This window comes from Lynx canadensis, chromosome D4 (assembly GCF_007474595.2).
Source record: "Lynx canadensis isolate LIC74 chromosome D4, mLynCan4.pri.v2, whole genome shotgun sequence".
Taxonomy (NCBI): Eukaryota; Metazoa; Chordata; class Mammalia; order Carnivora; family Felidae; genus Lynx; species Lynx canadensis.
The window spans coordinates 71,023,583-71,040,842 of NC_044315.2; the positions used below are offsets into that span (position 1 = coordinate 71,023,583).

The 17,260-nt window shown below is 42.4% G+C and overlaps 1 protein-coding gene across 1 annotated transcript in view; it reads right to left on the reverse strand.

Moving 5' to 3' along the window:
• Positions 1 to 994, reverse strand: part of SVEP1 (sushi, von Willebrand factor type A, EGF and pentraxin domain containing 1) — a 196,835-nt gene extending 195,841 nt beyond the window's left edge. The window contains 1 exon segment of the mRNA XM_030293777.1: positions 464 to 994. Within this exon segment, the coding sequence (XP_030149637.1) occupies positions 464 to 994 (531 nt within the window).
• Between the last annotated feature and the right edge of the window lie 16,266 nt (positions 995 to 17,260).

Here is a 17,260-nt window from a genome sequence, read left to right on the forward strand (position 1 = left end):
AAAATAGGAAAGGCACGTAAGGGTAGCAAAAGCATAAAATAACATAAAAAGGAATTGAAAAACTATTCCGTTTATTCTACGTCTTACCTTCAGAGACACTTCATAAAACACACTCACCTGTTCAGCTCCGATATGGTCTGTCCTTACAAGTGTGAATGCGAACCGCATCTTAAGGATCCCTTCCTAAGAAGGCCCTCAAAGAAGACCATTCCCTCAAAGAAGACCACTCCGTGCCATCACGCTGAGCGGTTAAAATCCATGACCCCCCGAGGACTCCCACCTCCCCCCACCCCCACCCCCCCAACAATGGGAGGCTAGGTATGACTCTGATTTTGTGCACGGGAACTTGACCTGGGGAGGCTGTGGCTCGCCCGAGGCTGAACCCCGGGTTGGAGGGGAGCGGGCAGCAAAGGGTGGGCAGGGCCGGGGGCGAGGGCCGGAGCCGGGAGGGCGGGCGCCTTACCGCGGCTTGCTGGAAGGCGCCCTTGGTGTAGGTGCCGCCGCCACGGTAGGTGATGGCCGGGATCTCGCGGCTGAGCAGCGCGCACTTGTGCTGGTGCGCGCGGCGGTGGGAGATGTAATCGACGCGCGGCACCACGTTGTTCTTGGACGAGAAGGTCACGATGGCCACGCGCGTGGCGGTGGGCACCACGGGGAAGTCGGAAAGCAGCTTGCGGACGAACTTGAGCTCGCTGAGGAAGTTGGCTTGGCCCACGCTGGACGACTCGTCCACCAGGAAGACGAGCTCCAGGCGCTCGCTGAGCTCCCGCAGCCGCCGCACGCGCCGCCGGAACGCCTGGCCCAGCCGCTCCACTTTGCTCTCGGCCGCGTCCTCGCCGGGCGCGGGCGGCGCGGGCAGCAGCCCCGGGGCCCCGGGCGCGGCCTCGGGGAAGAGGCGGAAGCTGAAATTGCGCGACGGGGACATCTGCTGAAAGGTCGCCCAGCCCGAGACGAGCGCCAGACCCCAGCAACAAAAGGCCAGGCGCGGCCACATTGCGCTGGAGACGGAGCGGCCGGCCCGGAGCGCGGGCGTCGGCCCCGGCGCGGAGAGACGCTCGGCCGCCCGGCTCGCCGAGGGGCGTGCGCGGCGCGGGCGCGGGGCGGCGGCCGGAGCCTCGGCGCCCCCTGATCCCAGCCGGGGGACTACGGGTGGGCTCCGGCGCCTCGGGGGCTCGCAAGGAACGGCGCGCGCTCTCTACCCCTCGCGCTCTCGCCCTTTTTCTTCCCCCTCTCCTCCTTCCTCTCTCCCCGAAGCCTATAAAATGTTTGAAGGAAAGGGGGCAGTCAAGAAAAATCTCCCGCGTCCCTCCTTCTCCCTCTCTTCCTCCTCTGTCTTTCCCGCTCCCCTCTCCTCTCTCCTTCCTCTATCTCTGCCTCTATCTCTCTCCTCCCCCTCTCATTCTCCTCCCGGGATCCAGCCAAAGTCTCGGAGATTCCATGACACCAGAACCCCGCGTCTGTCAGGCTGTCAACATTCCCGCAGCAAGCGCACCAGCGCCGAAGCCCTGATTGATCCCATATGTCTGGCAGGAGCTGCAGAGGAATTCACTGGAGATGGATCCAGATACCGAGAGTGCCACAGTAATTGGAAACACTTTGTAGAGGAAAACACACACGGACCGGCCAGAGAGTTGAAAGCATCCTTTGAAAACTGCTTGCTCACCTTTTGTGTGTCTCTTCCCCCCCCCCCCGGGGCCCCCAAACCCTCACCAAATACATGTGACTTTCCTGATGGGGATTTCTGATCAGTTGGTCTGTGTGCGCGTGCAGACTCTTGAGGTCCCTTCAGACCACACCGTATCAGGGACTGCATCTACCCCCCCCCCCGCACCTCAGGGAGATGATTTGTCCCGCTGCTTCATCCGTGCATTTATTTATTCATTCATCTGTTCATTCATTCAACAAGTACCTTTGAGCACCTATTATGGGGCCAGGACACCAGGAAGATAATGAGGAACAAAAAATTGGTGTGGATCTTTGCCCCCGGGAACTTAAAGGGTAACAAGTGAGGTGACCATAGCCAGATATTCCACGAACAACATCTATAGTTACAGTCCTCCATGCTAAGTGCTGTGGAGGAGATCTTAAGTAGACAGACCCGACCTTGAAGAGGTCAGGAAAACCTCTGAGAACATTTATGCTGAAATCTGAAGAATGAGTAGGGATCCTTTTCCCCCAGTCCCCTTTCCTGTGCTTGTGGTCCGTTTCAACAGGCAGGACCCAAAGAGGTCTACTCCCTTGACTTTGAGCCCTAGTCAGCACCCAGCTACTGTGAAACATAGTTGCTACTTGGGTGTGGTTTTTCCAAAGCAAGATCCCCAATTTAAAGCACACTTTGCATTGGAGAGAGAGAGAGAGAGAGACCTTCATTAAACTATCCCAGCTAGGAGTCGGGAGCCTTGTGGAGAAAGTCCCGGCAGTTACATAAACCACCTGAACCAAGTTACCGCCAATTCTTGGCATCAGCTGCATCTATTTCATGCTAGAATTCAATGATCTTAAAGTTTCCTCGCTCTCTAATATCAGGTGATTTAATTCCATCTATATTTATTGAAATTCCTTCGATGAGAGATATCACAGGGCATTGGCTGAATTGTTAGGGTTCTGGAATCAGTTTGCCGGGGATGAAATCTTGGCTCTGCCATTCACTAATGTATCACCTTGACATCAGTTTGCTTATCTGTAAAATGGGGCAATAAAAACAGTCTGTTAGGGTGATTATAAGGACTTAATCATAAACACCTAGAGTTCTTAGGACAGTGCTTAGAATATAGTGTGTACTCTACAATTGCTGATTCTGTCATTGCCATCTTTCATCATGAAGGTTCTTCAAATTCTGATTTTTCTAACAATATGTATTGACCATCTATCATGCACCAGGATGTTAGATACTGAGGTTTTAAAGCTGAATAAGACCCAGTTCTATCCAGTCCTCCAGAAGTTCAGAGGATATCAGAAGAGAACGTAATTTGCAAACAGTTACAGAGCAGTAAGATGACTGCAGGGATGGAGAAGGGGTAGCAGGAAGGAGAAAGGTCTGAATCCTCCTGGGGGGGGGTGAGCAAGACCTCATGTGAGCTGAGACTTTAAAAAAAGAGAGAGTTTTTCCAAATTGTATCTCCTCTGTGTTATTTCAAACACATCATTAAGAGCTAACATTTCAGGACTTGTATGTGTCAGACTCCATGGCAACTACTATGTGTACTGGCCCATGTGTTCTTCACAAAAATCCAGGGAGGTAGACAATTGCTCTAGGATTATTTGGTTGAAAACAATAGGCACCCCCTTCTCCTCATTTAAACAAAAAGGGATTTCTTGGCTCACACAGGAAAGGGTAGGGGGCGGAGCTGGTCTCAAAAAGGCTTGGGAAGGAAATCACAAACGACTTAGATCTTCCATTTTTCTCTCCTGCTTCTCTTTGCATGTTAGATTTAGTCTCTATCTTCAGATTTGTGATCTGAGAAGGAAAGACTCTTCTTCTCAAGTTTAACTTTAAAAAGTTATCAACACAACCACCACCGTCACCTTAAGGAAGGTCTCCACTAGAGCAGGCATGGGTTATATGCCCATCCCTTATAACCCACTCTGTGATCAAGGGGATGGGCCGAGCAGAATCACCGTACTTATCTCAGATTTCCCATCTACCCACTTGATATTGACCTTTCTGTCACATGCAGCTGAACTGGATCCTGACTGATAAACCCAAACCTGTAGCCAAGGGCTGTCTTTCAAAACAGGCTTTGCTTTACATGAGTGCTGTGGCAGAAAAAAGGAGAACATAATGAATCGTTCACGGCCTCCCAAAGTTGTCCCCAAAGGTGATACACATCACTTCTCCATTTCATTGGCCAAAGAAAATTATATGGCCATCTGTAATTCCAAAAAGGAATAGGGAAGTATAATCCTACCATATTCCCAGTAAGCAGAAAGCTAGAAATATTTGATGAAAAGAACAAGTAATTACCATATTGAGTCACATGACAATGAGAAGACAGATGACTTCACAAAGCAAAGGAGGGGAGAAGGAGTGGGTAGGGGGAAGGGGAAAAAAAAACCCAGAAAGCAAAGGAGAGATAAAAGCCTGGAAAGCTTAGCCTACCCCAACATTTCGGAGGTTCCTACAGGAAAGAGTTATCAATCAGTTTCTGGAAGAGCTTTCTGATCTTTGGTTTGGGACAGTAAGTTTATCTGATGACTGCTATATTTACATATAACTATGGTGAATTATGTAACGGTACCCGATTTTAACAGGAGTTTTAATTGAGCAGCCATGGGCATTAGGTTAAAATCTTCTTTTCTCTGTTTTTCACCCCAGCCCATCTAGGAACCTTTGTCTTTCTGTGCATAAAAACACTGGATTATATTAAAATATGGTTATTCAAATGTTTTTTATTCTAAGGGTTTTTTTTGGATTTTTTTAGATTCAAGTTAGTTACCTAAAATATTTAAAAAAAATTTTTTTTAATATTTATTTATTTTTGAGAGAGACGGAGACAGAATGCGAGTGGGGAAGGAGCAGAGAGAGAGGGAGACACAGAATCCGAAGCAGGCTCCAAGCTCTGAGCTGTCAGCACAGAGCCCGACGCGGGGCTCGAACTCACGAGCTGTGAGATCATGACCTGAGCCGAAGTCGGACGCTCAACTGACTGAGCCACCCGGGTGCCGCTAACTAAAACATTTTTTAAAGCTAAATGTGTCATGTGGTAATACATGTACTTCTTCATGATCACATTAAATAACATGTGTCAACTGTCCTATAAATGCTTTCTTTTTTTTTTTAAGTTTATTTATTTATTTATTTTGAGAGAGAGAGAGAGAGAGAGCAGGGCTGGGAAGAGAGCACAGAGAAGGGAGGCAGAATCCCAAGTAGGCTCCTCACTGTCAGCACAGAGCCCAACGCGGGGCTCAAACTCACAAACCATGAGATCACGACCTGAGCTGAGATCAAGAATCGGATGCCTAACCCACTGAGCCACCCAGGTGGCCCTGTAAATGCCTTATTTTCTAAACAGTGATGAAGGTAACAGTATTTTGAGGTATTTGGCGTGGGTCTAGGCACATTTGAAACTCCCTGGATGATCCTGACACATGCCCTAGGGGTGAGCATACAAAGTCAACATGGCGTCGTGTTCTTATGATAGGCTGAACAGTCAGGACTGTGTTCATCGTCCTCATGGTAAGAAAGTGGGGGCACAGGGAACGTTATTCAGACTCCAGCTCCAATCTGGGCACTACTCCTCAAAGCTCTCTACGTATTCTACTCTCTAGTCTAAAGCAGTGGTCCTTAACGGGGGTTGACTTTTCAGAGAGCATTGGGCAAAATTTGTAAATATTTAGGGGGAGAGCAGTATTACTATTTGGCGGGGCAGAGAGCAGTGTTACTAGTATCTGGTGGACAGGCCAGAAATGCAACTAAACATCCTAGGATGCACCAGACAGCCCCCACAACAAAGAATCATCCAGACCAACATGTCCATAGCACCAAGGTTCAGAAATCCTGACTTAAACAGGGTTTAAACAATAAGTAACGGACACAGAAAATGATAAACTTTCACTATACCCAAAAACTAAGATTGAGAAGCAACCAAAAGCTACTCAAATGACTCAGCTGAGAAAAAAACTACCCTGGCTTCATCTCATGAAATACAGATTTCTGTGAAAGAAAGTGTGTTGGTGCAGTCGGGGAGAAGGGATGCATTATATTTCTCTCACCCTGACTCAGAGTCCTATGGTTTGATCAACCAGAGACTGAACTTCCATCCCTGTCTGTCCACTGACCCGTGACAGAGGACACTCACCTCCATCCCACCCTTCGGTGGCAACCATCTTTCTACATTAAAGCAAGTGCTGAAAAAGACAGGGCGCATGTGTGTTTGGGGAAACACGGAGAGGGGACTAAGAAAGGGAGCAAAGTTAGGCTGGCAAAGATCCTTCTGAGACATCAAGAATCGAGTCCAGTAAATGGAAGGGGAGCGGGAAAATGTTCAGATTCCACGTGCGCTGGGAAAAGTGTCTGGTTTTGTTTTAAAATCTGCAACACAACGTTAGCTAATCACAGCGACAGACAGTAAGGACAGGAGGAAGATGCCCCCTTGTGACTCTTTTCTATAAGAATATCTTTTTGTTGTGAGTTTAACAAAGACAGTCTCCCACACACAGAGGTTGGAAAAATATACCACCTTGTATATTTCTTTAAGTAGAATTACCCGAAGACAGAGCTCAGTGTGTGAAATACAAAAGTATCAGTGAAGATAATTAATTTCCTAATAAATGTTGTAAATCTGGTTACAACACTAGATGCAGATAAAAAGAATTTTTAAGCATCCTGTTTATGTGTTTTATCTCATTTAACCCTCCATAAATCCTGAAATAAATATCATGGTTACTCCATTTTTATAGGTGAAGTGATAGAACTGTAAAGATGCCCATAAAGCCTGAAGATATAAGCGGTTTATTGCTATCACCTTCCAATGCATGGCATGTTCAACGTGCTGTGCTTTGTTAGCAATGCAAGCTTGCAGTGAACGTGGTGCATTACTATATCATTCGTGTCAATCTCTGCATTTGTATCTATGATGTACTGCCCTCAGATAATTTGGTCTCTGATTCCCACAGGCTAAACCTGAGCCTTTAACCAACCCCAGAAGAAGGAATCAAAAAAGTTCTGATCTGGCAGTCTACCCCCACATCAGCCAATCCAGTTTTGGAAACTATCCAATGAGTCCCTTCCCCTTCTGCCTTAATGGGGTGCTGTGCCAGCCTGTTGGAACCCAGCCCCAAGCCTGTCATATGCGGTCACTAATTGGTCCTTTTGCATGATGAAATTCATCTCTTCAGACATGTCGCTTCAAAGAAAATGGTCCCAAGACACAGGTCATATCACACCATCGCTCTGCCTTGTGTTTGGGTGGCTGAAGTCCAGTGGAAGTTGTCTGGATTGTCTCCTGGCCCATCTCCTTATTTGTGTGCCTCCCTTTCCAAATGAAAAGTAGCTTGGTCTCAAAACAGTCTTTAGAAGAGCAGGTGTTCTTATCCAGGAGACCTGAGTTCCATGAGCATACTTGCAAACAATAGTTGGGGTTATCCTTGGCTAAACTTTGCAGGACTTGCATCTTGAACTTGCAAAGGCACATGTGTTGAGAATCTTACATGGGATACTGCTACACCCCAAGGTCAAGGCTTGAACCCAACTCTATTGGTGATTTCTACCATAATTCTGGAGGTTGCTCTGCTAGTAACAAATAATAATGATGGTAAAAGTTTTAAAAAGGCATATTTTTCTTTATCTCTTTTCCTTCTCCTACCAGTGTGTGAAATACGAAAGTATCAGTAAAGATAATTAATTTCCTATTGACAAAGTATATCACTATCACTCTCATTTAGAGGCACCTATAATATGGTTACTTTATAAATTTTATTTTTAAGATTATCATACAGTCGGGGCGCCTGGGTGGCTCAGTTGGTTGAGCCGCTGACTTCGGCTCAGGTCATGATCTTGCACCCCGTGGGTTCGAGCCCCACGTCAGGCTCTGTGCTGACAGGTCAGAGCCTGGAGCCTGCTTCAGATTCTGTGTCTCCTTCTCTCTCTGCCCCTCTGCCTCTCATGCTCTCTGTCTCTCTCAAAAGTAAATAAACATTTAAAAAAATTTTTTAAAGATTATCATACAGTAAAATTGACTTCATGTGTATACAGTTCCATGAATTTAGACACCTATATGGATTCATGTAACTACAACCACAATCAGTATACAGAACAAGTCCATTCACTCCAAAAAACTCCTCGGTAATTATGCCCTCCCCTCACCCCTAGTCCCCAGGCAACCTACTGATTTGTTCTATATCCCTATAGTTTTACCTTTTTCAGAATCATATAAATGAATCATACAGTATGTATTTTTTTGGAGACTTTTTTTTTTTCACTTAGCATAATAACATTGAGAGTCTTCTGAGTTTGTATACAGGTTTTTGTGTAAACTTTAGGTTTCATTTATTTAGGATAAATGCCCAAGAATGGGATTACTAGATTATATGGGAAAATTATATTTAATCTTATAAGAAACTGCCAAAATGTTTTCAGGGTGGTGCAGGTACCATTTCTCATTCACAATAGAAACAGAAATGTGTGAGAGTTCTAGTGGCTGTGTATTCTACCCAACATTTGATTGTGTGTGTGTGTGTGTGTGTGTGTGTGTCACCATTCAAATAAGTATGTAGTGGTATCTCATCATGGTTTTAATTTGCATTTCCAAATGGTTAGTGAACATCTTATTCTTTCTTCATTCCTCAAGTTTCAAATTTCCTTCTGTCTGAAGAACTTCCTTTATAAATTTTTGCAGAGCAGATCTGCTGGCACAAATCCTCTTAGTTATCTTTCATCTGAAAATGTGTTTTTTTCACCCTAATTCCTGAAGGATATTTTGCTGGATATGTATATAATACATATGTAAAAGTATACAGATTATATAAAAACCTATATCTATATCTATATCTGGATCAATAGATATAGATACACTTACATATGTAATTACATAGTTGCGTATAATTCTAGATTGCTAGTACTCCCCATTTCTCTGTTATCTTCAGTCTACTGTTGGGCCCATTTAAATTTTAAATTTCAGTTATTATGTATTTCAAGTCTCAAATTTTCCTTTGATTCTTCTTCATATCTTCTATTTGCTAGGATTATCTGTTTTTCCATTTGTTTCAAGAGTACTTGTTCCAAGAGTGTTTATAACCTCAACATAGAGTGTCGAGGTATCTCTATGATACCTTCTCTGAAGTCTTTGTGAATTGGAAGTATATAATTCTAATATGTCATCTTTTCCCATGCAATCTGTGGCTTCTTTTTTTTATATGGTGGGAAATTTTTAATTGTATCCTGGACATTTTAGATATGTTATGAGACTCTGGATCTTGTTTAAATCCCATAGAAAGGGCTGATATTTTTGTTTTAGTTGTCAGTTAACCTGACAATGTTCAGGTCACAAGATCCAACCAGCCTTTTGTGGGTGTTCGTTCCCATGTTAGTTCAGATTCCAAAGTTTCTGCAATGCTATTAGGACTTTTTCCTATGGGTGAGCTCCCAGTGGTCAATCTGGAACCTGGGTGGCTGGCGTCCAGTTACAAATCAAAATCAAATCCATGCACGAGCAGCCAAGAAGATCCCAAGCCCTTTGTTTCCCATGACCTCCCCATTACATTCCTATTTTCTAGGGCTCCTCTTTTCAGTACTCTCTCCAAAAAGCTGATAACTTTGTTACCCTGCTCTCCTGCACACTTTTGTGACTGTGTTTTTGCATTTGGGCCAAACAGCAGGAAGACAGAAAGGCTTTGCCCCATCCTCCCGGATTTACAGCTCTGCTGATAAGAGAGGAAGGCTCTTCCTCCAAGATTTGGCTTCTGCAGATTCCTGTTGCATTACAGTCTCTGCCATCACTGCAGTGCTCAAGAGATTGCCTGAAGTTTGGGAAGTATGAAAGCAGAGAGGAGAAAAACAAACACTCTCTTTCTCCCTTTTTAAGCCTGAACTAGAATGCCTTCTCCGGAGCTCACTCGGTATCAATGCCTACTTTTGGGTTTCAGACTGTTGCATTCAACCTTAGGGGATCCTGGAGGGGAAGAAAATGATAAACTCATTGCTGGTTCAGTGGTATTCTGAATTCGTCTTCTTCCCAAGTCCCCTGCTACTATTAACTTTTCTGAGTTCTCAAATAGTGGCTCCATGCCTCCCATACAGACTTTATAGTTGTATTCACTGGGAGAGACAGGGTGGAGTAAACTTACTCCAACTCACGCAGAATTAGAACATTATATTTTGAAAAACAACTTAATTTTCCTTCATTACTCTTCCAAGGTTATTTGTTCATTTAAAGTTTTATAGCTTTTCTTAAGAAAGTTATAGTAATTAGCATTTTCTTAGGAAATTGTCCTGATTTAAATGCAAATTTAAAAATTTATTAACAGAGATTTAAGTAGCATATATTTCCAATTATCATATTCTCTTCTGTATGTAAGGTGTCAGGTAGTTTCTTTCTAATGTTATACCTGGGTCAGTTTACTTTTTTTCTCTTGATTACTTGTGTGAACACTTAATCTATTTTGCTGTGCTTTATGGAGACCCAAAACTTGTGGGCTTTTTGTTTTCTGATATATTAATTTATGCTTTTATCCTGAACCATTTCTTTTGTCATTCTTTGACTTGAATCCTTTGTTCATTTATTTTCATTTATTCGACTTTTTAAATAGAGCTCTTATAGATGTCATTTTCCACTCAATCTCATGTGTAGCGCATGATTATTTTCTAAACACCCTATAATTGGACTTTTATTTCCTTTTTGGCCAAGAAATTATTGAAATGGGTGATCTTATTTTTTTTTAAGTTTATTTATTTATTTTGAGAGAGAGAGAAAGAGAGAGAGTGCAAGCAAGAGAGAGACAAGGAGAGAATCAGAAGCAGGCTCTGGGCTGTCAGCACAGAGCCTGTCATGGGGCTCAAACTCCTGAACAGTGAGATCACGACCTAAGCCGAAATCAAGAGTCGGATGCTGAACCAACTGAGCCACCCAAGCACCCCATATTTTATTTTATTCTTACGTGATCATTTTAACTCCAAGTGTTTGTATGTTTTGTTAAACTATTTTAAAATTAATTCCCAAGTTTATTTCACGGAGGCCAGAGAATAGGACTGTCCTCAACTGAACATTTCTGTGACCTAATATATGTCATATAGTAACACATACCATTAGGTTTTGAGAAAAACGAGCATTTTTAGTTGTAAGATATAAATTCTTCTCTAATAAATCAATTTTACCATAAACATTATCTAAATGCTCTGTATCTTTATTCACTTTAATCTAGCTCATCTGTTCAAGACTGAAAGTGTGTTAAATTCTAGTACAGCCATTTTTTGACAATTTATACTTGTATTTTAGGGTCTGCCTTATAGTTTTATGGTATATTAAGGCATATGCATAAATGTTCATTATGGCTATATGTTCTCTGTGAATAAAGATATGCTCATTACTAAAGTAACCTCAAACTTTAACAACATAAAAGTAGCCTTCATTCATTTAGCATATTCACTTTGAATTTTACTATGTCTGGATGGCACCTCAGCTTTATTAAAATTATTACTATTATTATCATCAATATCACTATTTTCAATTTGCTTGATATTTTCTTTTTTTAATACTTACTTATTTTTTGGAAAGACTGCAAGTGGGGGAGGGGTAGAGAGAGGGGGACAGAGGATCTGAAGCAGGCTCTGCACTGACAGGCTGACAGCAGTGAGCTTGATGGGGGGCTCGAACTCACTAACTGCGGTATCATGACCTGAGCCCAAAGTCAGATGCTCAACCAACTGAGCCACCCAGGTGCCCCACAATTTTCTCGATATTTTCTTATTCAATCTTTTTACCCCCTCTTTTAGTCTGTCTCTCTTTGATATGCCTTACGAGGATAGTTGGTTTCTGATGCATTTAGAGAGAGAAATATAAATTAAATCATAAATAAGACCAAAGAATACACAGATGAACATTTAGAAGATTTTAGGGTAGGAAGGAATGTTTTAAACATGCAAACAAAAGACAAAACCACGAAGAGAAACATAAATTTGTTTGACCACATAGCAACGAACACCCTTACTCATCATAAAATATCATAATCATAAAATATCATAAATTAGATGGATAAAGATTGGATCACGGCAGAAAAAAATCTCATTATCCTTCCATATAAAGCACTCTTGTGAGTCCACATTAGCAAGACAATTGAAAATATGGATAAAGGATAATGCAAAAGCAATTCACAAAAGAATAAATTCAGATGGTCCCCAAGCATACGAAAAACCATTCAACCACATTTATAATTGTGGAAATAGGCATTATAATGAAAACAAAAAAAAATAATATGACTTTTTAAATGTTTATTTATTTTTGAGAAAGAGAGACACACACAGTGTGAGCAGGGAAGGAACAGAGAGACAGGGAGACACAGAATCTGAAGCAGGCTCTAGGCTCTGAGCTGTCAGCACAGAGCCTGACGCGGGGCTCAAACCCACAAGCTGTGAGATCATGACCTGAGCCAAGGTCGGACGCCCAACCAACCGAGCCACCCAGGCACCCCATTGGTACCCATTGGTACGCTTATGTTTTCAAAAAAAGTGTAATGCTATAAAAATTCTCAATACGTCTTGCTAAATTGGGAGGGGGGAGGCAAGAAACACACTTGTGTAATGTGAATCCAAAAAAAATACACACAGGAAAAAAAACTATGCAAGGAAACACATAAATATGTAATAATGTTCATCTTAGGATAGAGCAATTGCTACGGTTATTTTATTCGCTGTATTTTAAGCCACAGACTATACCTTTGTGTCCATATCCAGACAGTGTTGAGGAGGTCATACAGAGGCTGTAACTGCCAGTTGACCCTTGAGCTGGATCCAGGCAACTGAAGGTTCCCCACCACCTGCCCTGTCCTTGGAATATACCTTCTACCTACCATTCCCATCGTGGGAAGCATTTTCAAGGAAGTAGCCTTGAGAGAGCAAAGTGTTGTTGAGGCCCTCTGGATGGTATATGTGACTAAACCCAGGTCAGGCCTCTATATAAACTTTTAAAATTCTGGCAGGTGGGTGCAGAGGTCTACTGATCTTTCAGCCTGCAAGTCTCATACCTAAGTTTGCTCACTTATTGAACCTGCCATCTATCAATCTGGAGTGGTCTGCCTCTTTCTTAGATCTCTTTGTGCCCTCCATGCCTAGGGGCAAGTTTCAGATTACTCCTGGGAAACTTCCGAGTTTGAGAACCAACAACATAGATATTATGAAATATGTATCAGCGGTATGCTATGGTTAAGTAATTTAATATTGTAAACCTCCCAAAATGTCTACATCTTTTTTTAATGCTCATTTGTTTACTTTGAGAGAGAGAGAGAGAGAGAGAGAGAGAGAGAGAGAGAGAGAATGTGTGTGAGCGGGGGAGGAGCAGAGAGAGAGGGAGAGAGAGAATCCCAAACAGACTCTGTGTTACTAGCACAGAGCCTGACACAGGGCTCGATCCCAGGAACCATGAGTTCATGACCTGAGCCATGATCAAGAGTTGGATGCTTAACCACCCAGGCACCCCTCAAAATGTCCATGTCTAATACAAAAATGTTTTTCAAGTTCTGGAAACATAATGGTTTCCAATGATCTATTGTGTATAAACCACTCTAAAACTTAATGTCTTAAAATTATTACTATTATTATCTTTTATGATTGTGTTGGTTAATTGGGATCAGTTGACTGAGTCTCACTTGGTTCTCATGTGATTCCAATTAGACAGAGGCTCTGGCTGGAGTTACCTAGAGGGTCAACAGGACGTCCAAGATGGCTTCTTCACTCACATGTATGAAACTCAGTGCATCTCTCTGTAGTTCTTGCTCTAAAAGAATAGCCCAGACTTTTTACATGGTGGCTCACAGCTTCAGTAGACAGGAAGCAGAACTGCTGGATCTGTTAAGAGTGATGACTGGAGATGGCATGGCATTACTTCTGTCATATTCTAACAGTCAAGCAGATAGAAAACCTATCTAGATTCAAAGGGTGGAAAAATACACTCTACCTCTTGATTGGGAAGTAGTGAGATCACATCACAGAAGATCATGGGGAATGAAAATTATTATTGTGGACCTCTTTGGAAATTATACTCTGTCCCTCAGTATTAGAAGCAAATATGTCACTTATTTTTTTAGTTTATTTTTGAGATAGAGAGAGAGAGAGCGAGCGAGCAGGGGAGGGGCAGAGAGAGACAGGGAGAGAATCCCAAGCAGGCTCCACACTGTCAGCGCAGAGCCCGATGTGGGGCTGGAACTCCCACAAACTGTGGGATTGTGACCTGAGCCAAAATCAAGAGTTAGATGCTTAATGGACTCAGCCACCCAGGTGCCCTGCAAATCTGTGACTTTTAAAGATATCTTAGCTATTCTTTATCTTGCCAGCCTCATACCTAAGGATTCTAATCCTTCAAAGAGCGTTAATGTACTCAATGTGTCTTAAGCTGATGTAAAGTCTAAAAAACAGGAACTTCTCTTATTTCACTACTTGATAAAGGACCAATTTGCAGTAGCTTAATTTATCCCTTATGGAATGTGATCTGATCTCAGACTTACAATGTTTGCAAACTTGAACAGTTTAAAATGAAATAACATACTCCACTAACTTCTGTTCATCCTGTTAATCTGTGCCTTGTTTTCCTCTAGCCAGATGTTTCTTATACTTCATTTGCCTAACAATATTCAGACTAGGAAACGATTCTAGCATTAAAATGATGCACCAAACATACCCACATTTATTTTCCATATCCTTGGCTCTTTCTAGATCTGTCTTGCATTTTTCAACATCCTTAATTTCTATTGAACCCAGATGGGATCTATGTTTGCCAGGAAAAAAAGAAAACCAAACATGCGACAGTATTTTATATTCTTCCATGCTACATGGGTGAGGTCTGAAGATATAATATGCTCCTTAAGATCATGCACACCAGGCATTTGGTTGAGGAAAGTGTGGTAGGCAACTTCTGAAATGGCCCCTGAAGACCCCTCCCTCCTGATATTCATGCCCTTTGTAATTCTTTCTCCTTGAACGTGGGTTGCACTTCATGACTTACTTCCAACAAATAAAATATGGCTAAAGTGTTGGGATGTCACTTTCACGATTAGGTTACAAAAGACTCTGCTTTCCATTTTGCTCACGCTCTTTCACTCTCTCCCTCACTTGCTCTGAGGAGAAGTCACGGGATGCCCTATGGAGAGGTCCGCGTGGCAAGGAACTCAGGTCTCTGGCCAACAGCCAGCAAGAACCAGCAGCCTGTCAATAGCCATGTAGCGACCTTCAGAGTGGAACTTTTGAAGCCTGTCCATGGCCTTATGTTCCGAAGCAGAGCCTCCCACCGCCCAGCCCGGAGATGACTGCAGCCCTAGGCAGCATCGTAACTGCAACCTCGTGAGATGCTATGCACCAGAAAACCCAGCTCAGCAACACTTAACTTCCTAAACTACAGAAAACGTCAGATACTAAATGTTTCTTGTGTAAAGCCCTAAATCATAGGGCAATTTGCCACGGCAGCAGCAATCTGGGTACTAGGATCCATAAAGAAAGCTCATGTCTTTGACTATAGAACAAAGAAGAGGGCCTCTGTGGTCCAAAGAGTATGGAGGCAATCAGCATTATTATTATTTTCTCTTTTCTCTTGCTTCTTCATCCTGAGGGCAGTCCTGGTAGCAGTCTGCACACAGAGTGGGGGGGACCCAACTCTGAAAGAAACTCTGGCTGTCTAGTCAGAGGACCTGGAAAAGGCACCACAAGGGGCAGAAAGTGTAGGGAAGATCCCAGGGAGTAGACCACTGGAGGAAGTTGTTCTCATTCATGAGCCACAGGTGAGTGGAACAGACACGGAGAAGCATTGCTTTGAGGACCGAACGACAATATAAACCACCAGCAGCCCTGACTAATCCCTCTAAAGGGCATGGACGAAGCAGACCCAAGCAACACAGAAAAGTCTTTGAAAACGAAACTTATATTCGGGTCACCACCCACAGAAAGAGAGAACTTGTAGTCTAAACCTAACTGGATTGACGGCCTGCTGAAACAAAACAAAGCAAAATAAAAATAACTGACACCTCCAGAGGACTTTAAAAGGACCCAGAATGTCACAGTGTAATGTCCAAAATATCCGGGATATAACCCCAAATTACTTAAGAGAAAAAGAAAATTCTGACCACTCTTCAAAGGAGAAGACAGGCAACAAATACAAACCCAAAGATCGCCTAGATATTTGTTATCAGACGAAGATGTTCAAGCACCCATTATACCCATGCTCCCTAAAGAAAAGGTGAATTTTCTTCCTGTTTTTTTTTCTTTTCTTCTTTTCTTTTCCTTGACTTTTACTGTTGCATGCAGAGATAACACTTCACCTACCTAGAGGTATTTCTTCCATAGAGCCTTTGTGTTCAAATTGTTTTTTCCCCTTTTTCTTTTTTCTTTTTTTTCTTAACTTTTACTGTTGCATGCAGAGATAACACTTCACCTACCTAGAGGTATTTCTTCCATAGAGCCTTTGTGTTCAAATTGGTTTTTTCCCCTTCTTAGCTCTTACTGTTGCAGCAGAGATAACACTTTACCTACATAGAGGCATTTCTTCCATAGAAAGGCGGACATTCTGAAAACGCATAGAAAAGTAGAATTTTAGAGCAGAGAAACTGTAAAATGAACCAGATAGAAATTTAAAAACTAAAAAATACAACATCTGAAATTTTTAAAAATTACTGGATGGCTCCAATGGAGGAAGGGATGACAGAGGAAATGTTTAGTGAACTTGAAAATAGATAAATAAAAATGATCCAATCTGAAGTGCAATCAAAAAAAGATTAGGAAAGGGGTGCCTGGGTGGCTCAATCGGTTAAACATCTGACTTTGGCTCAGATCATGATCTCATGATCTCATGGTTCATGAGTTCAAGCCCCATATCAGGCTCTCTGCTGTCAGCGCTGAGTCCTCTTCAGATCTTCTGTCTCCTTCTCTCTCTGCTCCTCCCCCCATCTCAAAAAATAAATAAACATTAAAAAACAATTTAAAAAAAAAGGGGGGGACACCAGGGTGGGACAGTTGGTTAAGTGTCCGACTCTCGATTTCGGCTCAGGTCATGATCTTATAGTTTGTACGTTCAAGTGACACGGAGCCTGCTTCGGATCCTTTCTCTCCCTCTCTTCTGCCCATCGTGCTCACTCGTGCTCACTCTCTCACTCTTTCTCTCAAAATAAATAAACATTAACAATTTTTTTTAAATATTAGGAATAAAAGAATAAAGTCATAAGTACCTTTGGGACAATATCAAAGTCCTAATATTCACATCACTGGAGTCTCAGAAGGAAAGAAGAAATTGATTGATGCAAAAATGCATACATTCGAAGAAATTATGTATAAACAACTTCTTAAGTTTTGTGAAAGACATACATTTACAGATTCAAGAATTTCTGAGAACCCTACATGGGATAAAACAAAACCCATGCCTAGCCAGACATATCATAATCAAACTACCAAAACCCAAATATATATATAATATATATAGTATATATATAGTATAGATAAAGACAATATATTTATATTACATAAAACACACAGGGAAACAATTTGAATGACTATGGATTTCTCATCAAAAACCATGGAGGCCAAAGACAGTAAAATAACTTCCAAGTGCTAACAAAAAAAAAAGGAATTGTC